At 35.8% G+C, this 12,734-nt stretch overlaps 1 protein-coding gene across 1 annotated transcript; it reads right to left on the bottom strand.

The window, feature by feature from the left end:
• Positions 1-1,459: 1,459 nt before the first annotated feature.
• On the bottom strand, positions 1,460-3,732 carry LOC124112617 (putative nuclease HARBI1). The gene is made up of 4 exons (XM_046472759.2): positions 2,990-3,732; positions 2,433-2,555; positions 2,081-2,215; positions 1,460-1,821 (listed from the first exon to the last, which is right to left on the bottom strand). The coding sequence occupies exons 1-4, from the start codon at positions 3,415-3,417 to the stop codon at positions 1,620-1,622; spliced, it is 888 nt and encodes a 295-aa protein (XP_046328715.2). The 5' UTR covers positions 3,418-3,732; the 3' UTR covers positions 1,460-1,619.
• Positions 3,733-12,734: the final 9,002 nt, after the last annotated feature.

Genomic DNA, 12,734 nt, shown 5'->3' on the forward strand with positions numbered 1-12,734 from the left:
GAGAAAAAAACAAGTATTCATCAAACAAGCAAACAACATGATGAAACATTTGATTTTTTTTGCAAAATATCCCATAAATAGCAAAAATAAAATTATAAAAAATGAATACCTAGGGAATATATATAAACAATTGCTTTCTCGAAACATTATTCATTATTCTTATTTCCCGTCTATGCGTTTTTGAAAATTCCCGTCTTTCTGTGTTTTGAAATGGTAGTCATAACATCCTTTGTTGTAGCAACGAAACGAAAACATGAAGGATATATTTAGGATTTTACGAAAAGCTCCCCCACATAGATGACGATCATGCATTCACGCGTTATGGTTTTAGGAATTATTATTATAATGTATTTATTCGTATTTCAATACTTTGAATAAAAACATGAGTAGGTATTTCTCTTGTTGAAATAGAAAACAATTCCTAAATCACGACAGTATTAATGCCGACAGGGATTTTCCATAAAAATATTGGGACCTTTCTTGAAACTGTGCAAAGTGACATGGAGGGAGGTGCGTACGTGTTTGCGTGTCGTTACCGGTTCCACTTATTTTATGCGCAGCAAACTATGCGCGCTTGCAGACAACTGTAGACAGGAGTCGAGTTTAAGATATTCGTACCTCCACCGTTGAAGATCTGGAGACCAACAAGTTATCGGCAATAAAGGAGCTTGTTTCAATCCAGCAACACAGGTGTGAGATGGAGAGAGAGAGGTTGGCATTGGAGAGAGAAAGGTACAGATTGAAAAACGTAGATCAGCTCTGGAGGAGAGAAGATTTGGAAGTTTATCTTTTGATTTTTTTCCTGACACTACTCAATCCCCCTCCAATTGTGTTTCACCAACTATCAAACTTAATTGAAAACTTTCTTTTATCCACATCTTAAATGTGTGTCTAAAAATGTTCAGATGCTTTTTTGTTTCGATGAAACTAACAAAATATGGAATATTACTTAAAATATAAGTTTTAATATCATTCACATTATCCCAAGGGAGATAATCTGAAAAACAAAAGGTATAGCAGTGCAGCATGCAGTTTTGTTATTGTTAATTAGTATTTAGCAGATGTGTAAGTCTGATGTTATTTAAATGAAAACCTATACTATTGTTTGTGGCAACAATTCATGATGTTTAAATAAAATTGGAAAGTAATATGCAACTAGACAATGATGTCATGAAACCAACAATAAAATGTTAACTGAAATAGTGTGAGGAGGGAGAGGGGAGATGACATGATATGATATTTGGAAGGTAGGTACTTACTTTTCTGATAACATACACTTGCATTATACTTGTACTTCTTTCGTTCAAACAAACAACAACTTGTATGTCTTGGAAACAAATTGAATAATGTCATGTTTGTTTTGATTTATTATGATGTCAATGGCTCACATACATAGATGTCATATCAGTTGTATTGTAAGAGTGTTAGACATTACATTAAAACAATAATGCATGGACAGTATTCATATATTAAAATAAAACATCTGTTTAATTATGAAACAAAATTGTATTTGCACAAGTACACACAGTTTGAAATTCAAATGTTTTTATCAGTTGTATTAAACATCCAGAATATACACTTGTTCCTGTCATTATTGTAATGTTCTCAAGAATTGTGAATCAGAGACAGTTCATGAGAAATAATGAGCAATGAGCAACCATCTTGAACATTGCCCTGGTAGAGGACTTGGGCTTCCTGGTCTTCTTCCAGCAGTTGTGGTAATGGCACTTTCTGATCCATGATAACTTGAACGCAGCCATGATCACTTTACAGTTCTTGCTGGTTGAAAATGGGAGGCACCCCATAGATTTGTGAAGACATCTGTTATACATGAAAGAAATATTTTTAACAAAGTTGAAGAAAGGCATGTGAAAATTTAGTTGTGTTTCTGAATTACTTGAAATTAATGTATTTTTGATGAACTGAGCAGAAATTTATACTGAAAATACTACATATGAATCTTCAACTTCATCATCAATAAATTTCAAATTATTGAAACATTTAAATAGCCAAAAGTATACATGAACTTATTCGAATTCACAACTGCTTATTAAATTCAATTTATGAATATTTTTGCAACCTGAACCTTGACTTTAGAACTCCAAATGCTCTCTCAATGGTGTTTCTTGTTCTGCAGTGTGAAGAGTTGTAACGCTCTTCATGTCTTGTTTTTGGGTACAGTACAGGTGTTAGGAGCCATGGTCTGCATCCATAACTGTAACATTATCCAAACATATTACTCACATTGTGGATAAGGTGACCTAGGCCAAAACTACTTTTCACAATCACTGCTTCAATCAACTTAAGATATTGTGATGTATGTTAAAGGTTTTTTTAAGTTCAGTAAAACTCATTTGAATAACACATTTAAAAAAAATATATTTAAAAATTCAATTGTATAATATACCAAAAATATTATTGCAAATATTTACCCAGAGTCTCCAAGAAGAAATCCATCAGGGCAATTCCTATTAAACTGGTCTCCAATGGAGCTGTTTGTTAGAATTGATGCATCATGGGCTGAGCCTGGCCATTTTGTAACAACATTAGTAAATCTTAAAATAGTAAGAACAAAGCCCAGATGACAATTTTTCAACATACAGACATTATGAAGGGTTTATACTATAGACAAGAAGTTACATCCTTTTTATATTAATGTGATGTGTAACATTGCCACACTGATTTGAATCATATGACTAGTGGTTATTATAAATAACTGTTTTACACAACAAAGTAAGACTTTTACATGTGTGATATCCTTAAGTAACCCCAAACGTACCCCACTAAATAATTGCTTATTGCCTATTGGCTTATAGATATCATGGGCGTGTCTACTGAGAGGTACAATGCCAAGGTCGTATCTAATGTAAACAGGAAGTAAATTAGTAGAAATAGGCTCAGACTTGATCGCCACATTTGTCTTTATTCTGATACATTTGCGTGTTCTTTTTATTCTCTGGCATGGGGGAGGGGGCACTGCATAAATTACCTCAAGTTTGCATCGCAAATGGCTTGCACATTAATGGCATGGAAGCTCTTTCGGCACACGTATGCTGCTTCCTCATCGGCAGGGGGCCTCCTGATCGGCACAAGTGTCCCGTCTATGGCTCCGAAGACACGGGGGAATCCGGCAAGTCGATAAAAATCGTGCTTCACATTACGTAAATTGTCAAGATCAAAACAGATATTATTGATAGAGTTGCAAATGGCGTCTACAGTCGGGTGAAACACCCGGGACACACTTGACTTCACAGTCCCGTGAAGGTCGCCCAACTCAACGAAAAAACCACCCTTGCTTAAATATCTCAAAGTCAGGAGTAACTTCGTTTCTGGGGAGAGGGAATGTGAACGCTGGGTTGCTGGTGTAATGGACGGAGAGACTGCTTCGAGCAGTTTCAAGAGGGCGTGGCGTGGCATACGATATCGCGCTTACAGTTCATCGTCAGATAACGTATCCAGCTGGCGGGTGCGGTCTCTAAAAACCCTTTCTTTGTGTAAGACACGGTCCATTTCCTTGCACATCATAATAAAAGTCGCCATTTTTGTTGTTATGGTACAATATTAAGATCGATTTTAGCGATCCTAAGTTGGTCCGGAGCAACTTAGCATTTTGATCTTAACTTACAACTCTCTTAGTTAAGATTGCTTTGTGGAACGGGCGGCCGATCGTAACAAAAATTTAAGATCGCGTACTTAGTGAGTTACAATCAACTTAGCCCTAAGATCGCTTTGTGGAACGGGCCCCTGAACTGGGATAAACACTATAGAGAATTATATCTGTCACATGCAACTATGTGTTTAATTGACAAACATTTAATAAGAGCTAAATCATCTGCATTTCTTGTGTGTTTTTTTATTTTTACTCATTTCTGCAAAGTGCGCCAATGGCAGTGCTACTGACTCGATTTGCAGCTAAATATAGCAGTGTATAAAAGTGGTAATGTGGAACTAAAGCGGAATACAATTTCTTCTTTTTATACAGTTCGCTAATAAAAAAATGCGATTCCTATAAAATGGTCGTGTTGCTTATTATCTGTAATTACTACCCATTGCCATGTTTAATTTCTAAACATGACATCACTCCCAAATGTATTATTTGATTGTCTATCATATCATAACCTTCGTGAGGTGGTGACATGTTTAATAATAGAGTAAAGTTTCTGTTAGATAGCTAGCTATCTTGGCCACTTCTGAACACAGTGTTTTCCTATGAAATAGCAAAAGCCAAATGGAAATAATTTGTTTCTCTAATTTATATATTTTAAAGATGTTATGCCACTCATTGGTGGAGATGTAAGTGTAATAATATAAGTTTCCTAAGATGTTTGTGTTATGCTATTTTTCAAGATTATTTTAATTATTCTTCTCATACACAGAAACACAGGGGGGAAATATCTTGGAGTATACACTCATGACATTGTACAATAGGCGATGATGTTCACACTATATATGTAGGAGGGTATGTACAGTAATATAATTATACTATTATTTTGAATATTACTGAGTGTCATTTAAACATCAAACAGAGAATATGATACACAACAGAGTTAAAGGGGGTACAATTACATTTGTACTATTCAAGGGATTTCTAAGCCCCAATACCTCACAGCCCTCTGGCAACTGATGCGTGTATTTTTGTCCCAAAGTATTTTTTTGTAAATATTATCATCACTATGATGCAAGAATTTTGTGGTAACAGTTATTCAAAATCACTCCATTTGATTATTGTGTACATGATGATAAAAGCAACTATGTTTTTATTAATGTTTGAGGTGCATGTAACTGTTTCAAGGCATAGCAGATGCGGAATGTGTGAGAGTTAACTGTGAAACTCATTGAACCATTCTTGGTAGCTTTTTGACATGTATACATTGCCAGCAAAATGTCCTCATATATATGGAGAGACCATTAAATATTTGGAATCTAAATAATATCATTTAATATGCTTGAAATAACTAGAAAGGCTTCAAAATTACCAACTTAAGACAAATAACATATATTTCATAAACCCATTACTAATAGAGAATTGAACTTGTTATCTCAAGCTCTGTCATCATTGACATTAAAATTTGCAAGACAAAGCAACAGTAAGAGTTATCCTCCCTTCACAACTTGATCAAAATGGTCGTCTGGTCCTTGCAGTTGAAGGCCAAGTGGCTGAAGCTTTTAAAGCGAGAACGTCAAGGTAAGTGATTATACCTTTACTTTTTACTTTTATTCTGTGGTTTCTATCAAGGCAGGTACAGACCTAGCACAATGTCATACATTATGCAGTCAGTCCATCCATGATGATCAGTTAGCTTATTACAGCTGTGAAGGGGACGAAGCATTTGTTAAAGCTATGTAGTTTCATATGCAAAGCTTATTGTCAAAGTACATGTTTCTCAAAGGTTGGAAATGTGAATGACAATCATCAGAAAACAAAACTCTCAAGATTCCTTTCATTCTTGAAAGTACTACATTTATGCCACTTCTGGTCGAGGTGATGTGAGTAATAATATAGTCAACAATGTCTTAAAATTAGAAATATTGACTCATTGCATTCAGATTCTGCTCACAAGTTTGAAATGAGATTTACTATCAGCAGCCAAAAGAAAATCTTAAGATTCCATAAACTGTAGATTTTACAGGCGTTATCCCACTTTTGGCCGAGGCGATTGAGTAATAATATAGTAAAAAATCTTGTAAAATTAGAAATATTGACCCATAGCATTTAGATCTCTGCTCACAGGTTTGAAATGTTATTTATTATCATCAGCCAAGAAGAAATCTTAAGATTCCATAAAGTGTAGATTTTATGGGTGATATCCCATTTCTGGTCAAGGTGATATGAATAGTAATATAGTCAAAATTCTCTTGAAATTAGAAATATTGACCCATAGTATTCAGATTCTGCTCACAAGTTTGAAATGTTATTTATTATCAGCAGCCAAAAGAAAATCTTAAGATTCCATTAATTGTAGAATTTAAAGGCATTATCCCACTTCTGGTCAAGGCGATATGAGTGGTAATATCGTAAAAAATCTCTTAAAATTATAAATATTGACCCATAGCATTCAGATTCTGCTCACAGGTTTGAAATGTTATTTACTATCATCATCCTTTTAAGAGATTTTTTACGATATTATCACTCGTCACCTTGAACATAAGTGGGATAATGCCTTTAAAATCTACAATTAATGGAATCTTAAGATTTTCTTTTGGCTGCTGATAATAAATAACATTTCAAACTTGTGATTTTTTTTACGATATTATCACTAATATCACCTAGACCGAGAAGTCGGATAATGCCTTTAAAATCTACAATTAATGGAATCTTAAGATTTCTTCTTTGCTACTGATAGTAAATAACAATACAAACTTGTAAGCAGAATCTGAATGCAATGGGTCAATACTGTTAATTTTAAGAGATTTTTTACTATATTATTACAAATATCACCTAGACCGAGAAGTGGGATAATGCCTTTAAAATCTACAATTAATGGAATCTTAAGATTTCTTCTTTGCTACTGATAGTAAATAACAATACAAACTTGTAAGCAGAATCTGAATGCAATGGGTCAATACTGTTAATTTTAAGAGATTTTTTACTATATTATTACTAATATCACCTAGACCGAGGAGTGGGATAATGCCTTTAAAATCTACAATTAATGGAATCTTAAGATTTCTTCTTTGCTACTGATAGTAAATAACAATACAAACTTACGAGCAGAATCTGAATGCTATGGGTCAATTTTAAGAGATTTTCTTACTTTAATATCACCCATGTTCTTTGACCAGAAATGGGATAAGGCCTATAAAATCTACAATTAATAGAATCTTAAAATTTCTTCTTGGCTGATGATAATAAATAACATTTACTATATTATCACTCATGTCCCCTTGACCAGAAATGGGAAAGCCCTTTCACATGTTCAGTTAATGGAATTCTTTTAGCTGTTGACAACACAACTTATGAGCATATATTGAGGGGTCATAGTCCAAGATTGGTATTGATTTGTATTAATTATTGATTATATATTTACCTTTGTATTACCGTAATCAAACTGTGCAGAAGCGGCATAACACCTTGAAGATCTATCAACTGTTGAATATTTATTATTAATTTTAGCTTTTGATAGTGATTAGGACTACAGACTTAGCAAATATTGAGACAGGTCATGATTGGTACACTTATAGCGATTTTTATACCAGTTTGTGTGTCACACAAGGAGTGTCAGAATTCAGAAATTCTCGTATTTACCGAGGGAGTGTGAGGGTAATACATGGATTCTTACATGTGTTTTCTAAAACAGAATATGTACCGTGTACAGTTCTTTTATCAACTTCATGCCAATCGCCAAGCATGGGTACTATCTTTTCCCGTTTATTTTAACTTCCGCTCTCAGGGGTGCGATGGGTTAGTGTAGTGGTCAAAGAGTTCTCTCGTCACATTGAAGGCCCGGGCTCGATTCCCATCATGTGTTCAGTGTGTAACTTCTATTTCTGATGTTCCGCGCCATGATATTCCTGGAATGCTGCTAAAAGCAGTGTAAATACATGTTCAACTACTTACTCCTTGACCCGTGAAGATCCGGGGTAGAATAGATCTTCACCAACCCATGCTTGCCGTAAAAGGCGACTATGCTTGCCGTAAAAGGCGACTTACGGGATCGGGTGGTCAGACTCGCTGACTTGGTTGATACATGTCATCGTATCTCAGTTGCGTGGATCGATGCTCATGATGTCAATCACTGGATTATCTGGTCAAGACTCGATTATTTACAGACCGCCGTCATATAGCTTGAATATTGCTGAGTGCGGCGTTAAACAACAAACAAACAAACTTACTCCTTCTGCAGATGTCTATCCACTATAGGCCACTGAGGCAGTTGATCCGTGTAGAAGGGGTCCCCCAGCAACACATGCTTAGTTGTCTTACTAGGTGACTTAATGGATCGGAGGTTCAACGTCCTCCGACATGCTGAATGTTTGCTTATAATATCAATGACTATTTTGCTCTCTGCCCATGTGGACCAACATTTTACTGCAAGTACCAGTAACATCAAAGATGAGCATGCAGGTAATATTCCCTTGATCTTATGGGAAATCCAGCTTAGAATCGTGTCAGAGAGGCAGCTAAAGAGCCTCGGGGGGTCAGTTTCGTTTTTCGGTTGATTGCGAGTCATTGTACATGTCAGCGTGGGACGTTGTTCATACTTAAACCACTAGTTTGTCTGGCCCAGTCTCGATTACATGTATTTATATCGGGTCACATGACACACAATCAACGAAGTCACTATAAAAGCATGACCACCCAGTCCATCGATTGTCGCCTCCCACGACAAGCGTAGTTGTGGGTATATTTTAAGCCATGTCCAACATAGACATACACACTGCACTGTCCATGGATCATCGTGATTTTAGGCTAAATATATTATTTCGACTTGCTTCAATATATCTTTCCTGTCATTTGGAGATCTTCCAAACTAGACGACCTGCAATTTCACATTGAAGCTGTCTGGTTCCTAAAACACTGAAGTAACTGAACTCACTTCTGGTTTACTGGTGCATGCATGTATGAGCAGTCATATCCTTCTTACCGCTTATATCTGTTCGTTTTATTTTTGCACACCAAACTTCTGAGCTTGCATTACCCGTATCATGTATATGTGATAGGGTTAAGTTTAGGAGGTATTTGAGGATACCAGTTACTCGTATATGTGGATAGATTGCCACTCTGAAACAATCGTCAACATCCAGCTTGGATATGTTACTTCTTCTAATGTTTCAAAGCTTGCATTAGTCTGCATCTACAGCATTCTGAAGTATGTTTAATATAATACATCCGATACAAACCCTCTATCGTTATCAATCGTTCTGAGTGGTGTATATTTTATATCCCATATACATACTCCCCCGCGCCTTTCATTTTTAATGATAATTTAGACACAACTTCTTTAATACTGTAAAGGCGACGTTTCTTTATAGATCCTTATACCGTTGTCAAGCAAGACTTGATTCACAACAGCATAAGGACTTGCTTGACAACGGCATAAGGGTCTATACCCAAACGTCGCCTTTACAGTATTAAAGAAGTTATCCATCAAGTTTGTCTACGTTGTCATCCGTCAGCTTCTAAGTAATGCCTAACAAACAATTAATTTTTAAGGATGTATATATAACATGACTGATATAAAACACCCCGCGTTTAATTATGAGTGATGTTTATTTCATGTCCGATGTATGCGTGCACTTCTCCTTATTTCTTTCTCAATAATATATGTATATAACATATTCGATATGCACCATCCCCCATAGATCGGGGTCAAAGTGCTGTATATGATATATTTGGTACTTGTATATACCGTCTACAATCCATAGCTATCGTTTTGCACGAAAAGAATTTAATTCCGAACAGTCTATCGTATAAAGTGATATTAATTTTCTCCAGGCGAGCTGTATTAACTTTGTAAAAAGAATTATAAAACACTTTCATCTAATGTAATTTTTGTCTTAACCTTGTGGCATACCATTTACAATTAATTAATACAACTAATTTAAATAAGTGGAAAGAACATGTCTAAATGTAGAGACAAGTGAAATAATTGTTTTGAAAAATTATATAAATAGGAATTATCACATCTACTCATATGTGAATTACAAAGATTCCCTTCAGCACAGTTACATTAGATAAATTAGTGAGGATAAATGTTGTGCATTTCTATTCACATCGTGGGATTGGAGGAGACTGCACGTTAAATTGGGCCACGAAGAACTGAATACGGAAAATTGTTTACAGTAATAAAAACAAAAACTAAAAATGGATTGAATATTTAGTCAAGGCTCATTTATTCCACAGCCACAATCAGACATATTTCAGAAACCTCTCAAGTTACTGCTTTTACTATTGTAATATGGACGATTCTTTTACATATACTATTGTGACCACAATGTGATGTAGAAACACATCCCTGATTTCAATTATTGAACTAATTATAACAAGGTCACAGTGAAATCAAGCAGGTCCAAGGACTAGCATGCAGTTATACAACGCTGTTTAGGTGGACATATGTTACACTTGCATCTTCGCTAAAGTCACATATAACCACGGACCTGTTATTATAGGTCCTTTAATTTAAATTATATGATTACTGAAACCATTTTACAAATTATTCGTTTAATGTAATCCCTTGATCATAAAACAGCGCAGGGATGTCACAGAGGACAAGAGATTAAGAGATTAGATATCAGGATGTGACTACTGTCACCAAAAACAAAGCGGCTCAGCTACAGCAGCAATTTAATATCGTCACAATGTGGACTTCCGTTCAGGTTTAAGTTACTGGAAACACTAATTTCACATAAATATATGATTTGGAAGTTTGATTCTACAATGATGGGTTCTGATACTGTAACACATGATCTGATGTTATTGCTAGAGAATATAATATCTTACTTTGGTTTGTTTGTTGGTAAAGGCATAGTTTGAGCAGACATACAGTCAATTTCTAAAATCTCAAAGGGCACAACATATTTACATCAACTATACAGGCCCACTGGCCAGTCATTGTTTTATAAATCCTCGTGAAGCTTATAGCTGGTGCTTGTTGTGGTGAAGTTACGGTATAAAAGTAATTAATTTAATACTCTTTATCGACAGAGTGTACTTGTTATGGAAATTCAGCCAGAGAGAAAAAAATTCCAAGCCAATGAATGTTTTTTAATGAATGACATCAGTATGCATGGTATGAGATATCAATATTTATTTGCGTCTAAATTAGCAATTAGCATGTAGTTCAGGTTCATTTAGCAAAATTTGTGCTATAATTTGTTGATTTCTTTCCTTTTCATTTTGTGATATTTCGATTTAATACTTTTACTTTTAACATCGGTTAAAGTGTTTCCCAAGACAGTTTTCCATTTAAGTTAAATATGTTTATGCTATCACTGCCCATGTATTTGGTATATTGCAATTCAGCTTCCTTACTTTTTCAGCAGTTTGGTGTATTCAGTATCAGTCAATTGTAGTGTAATTCGATATCGTGAATGATCTAATCTATAGCTTGGGTTGGACTTTCGACAAGACAATTTCCGGAGGCCTTGAATATAAAGGAGAAAACAGGAAAACGGCAGATTCATAGTTTGGACCGTACTATATGTGTTAGGTGGTGTGTAAGCGTAGGTGTTTTGTAAGAAATTTGAGTCTGGCGTGCGTGATAATTTTCCTTACCAACATACTTTTTTCTCTGACAAGATCGAAGTCAAATTATTCTTTGAATATAAACTAATTCTGCAGTCATTTTAGTGTCATTAATATATTTGTGTCTCCATATCACCTGTAAAGTGTGCATCCTGTAAACAATAGATGTGTGGTTTTCTGGTCTTAAGATGTCTTAACACAATCTACTTTTAAAGCTCTTGTTCTATTCCTGGCTATTTTAAATGTTTCCATGATTAACGACATTCTTTTCCTTTCCGGGGCGGTCGGGTAGCCTAGTGGTTAAAGCATTCGCTCATCACGCCGAAGACCCGGGTTCGATTCCCGACATGGGTACAATGTGTGAAGCCCATTTCTGGTGTCCCCCGCCGTGATTTTGCTGGAATATTGCTAAAAGCGGCATAAAACCATACTCACTCACTCACTTTTCCCTTCCAAGAAATCCTGGTTCGCCCCGATTATGTTTCTAGGTTTGTCAGCACCATTCCCATGCTCGTGGGTTTCACCGAAGTGGTCAACGTCCGAGACCTGCTTCACTTCGGGCTTTCCTCCCACATTAAGCTGACACGCGGTGATATAACTGGAATACTGTTAAAAGCGGCGTAAAACCCAACTCACTCACTCACACGCTAGGCTGGGACACCAGTGTTCATGTCTTGGACCCTTCAAACTAATTAACCAGAGTCCCCTAGATAGACCCAATAAATCCCTTAACTTTCACTTGCCCTTTTGAGTAAAACTTAACACATTGTGTTTTATGGCTTGTGATGTGATTGTTTGAATTGTTCACAGGTAGCTGCACAGTGAGGTGGGAGAACAAGATGATGTACTGCATCGTCAGTGTCTTCGGCCTCGCCATCTGAACAAACAACATCGGCGACTTGTACAGATACACACAACATGCATCATTCATTCACAGCTTGTGATACTCCTTAACCTTATTTATGTTGACTGTTGGATTGTGATGTTTGTGGAGGTGCCATTGTCCCATTTTCCGATTGGAATAACTCTAGATGAGTTAGCATATGGTGTAGATCTTGTTCCCCAGAATGTTGGACAATGGGACATTGCATTACCTGTGTCATTAAGACAGTGTTATAATATATGTTATAGCTTATTGACTTAACCTCTTCTTCTGTTTGTATAACTCTGTAGCTACAGGACTTCTATGCTTGGACATTAGGAGGTTGGTGAATTGCGTTGCCAAATTTATGTACAAAATGTGGTTATTTGGGGTTTTAAGTGTAGGACTCATAATTGTTAAGTAAGAACACTTCCTCTGTTTAGTTCTTTCACTTTTTCTGCGATTTTATTGGATCATTGAAAAATAAAATAAATCATCATATTCAATATTAGTTGTGTTGTGTCTGTTTGGATGGTTTAGAAGTCAAAGGTACCACCCTACGTTTGACCATCTTCCTGAGGCAAGAGAGTTAACTGACTATAATAGTCCAGTTTCCACCCTTACCGAACTAGGCTGGTATTCTGGAGTTACATTTTGACTGGACTGACAAGTCTGTGCGCATTCCAA

This window comes from Haliotis rufescens, unplaced genomic scaffold (genome assembly GCF_023055435.1).
Source record: "Haliotis rufescens isolate VD_foot unplaced genomic scaffold, xgHalRufe1.0.p SCAF_5, whole genome shotgun sequence".
Taxonomy (NCBI): domain Eukaryota; kingdom Metazoa; phylum Mollusca; class Gastropoda; order Lepetellida; family Haliotidae; genus Haliotis; species Haliotis rufescens.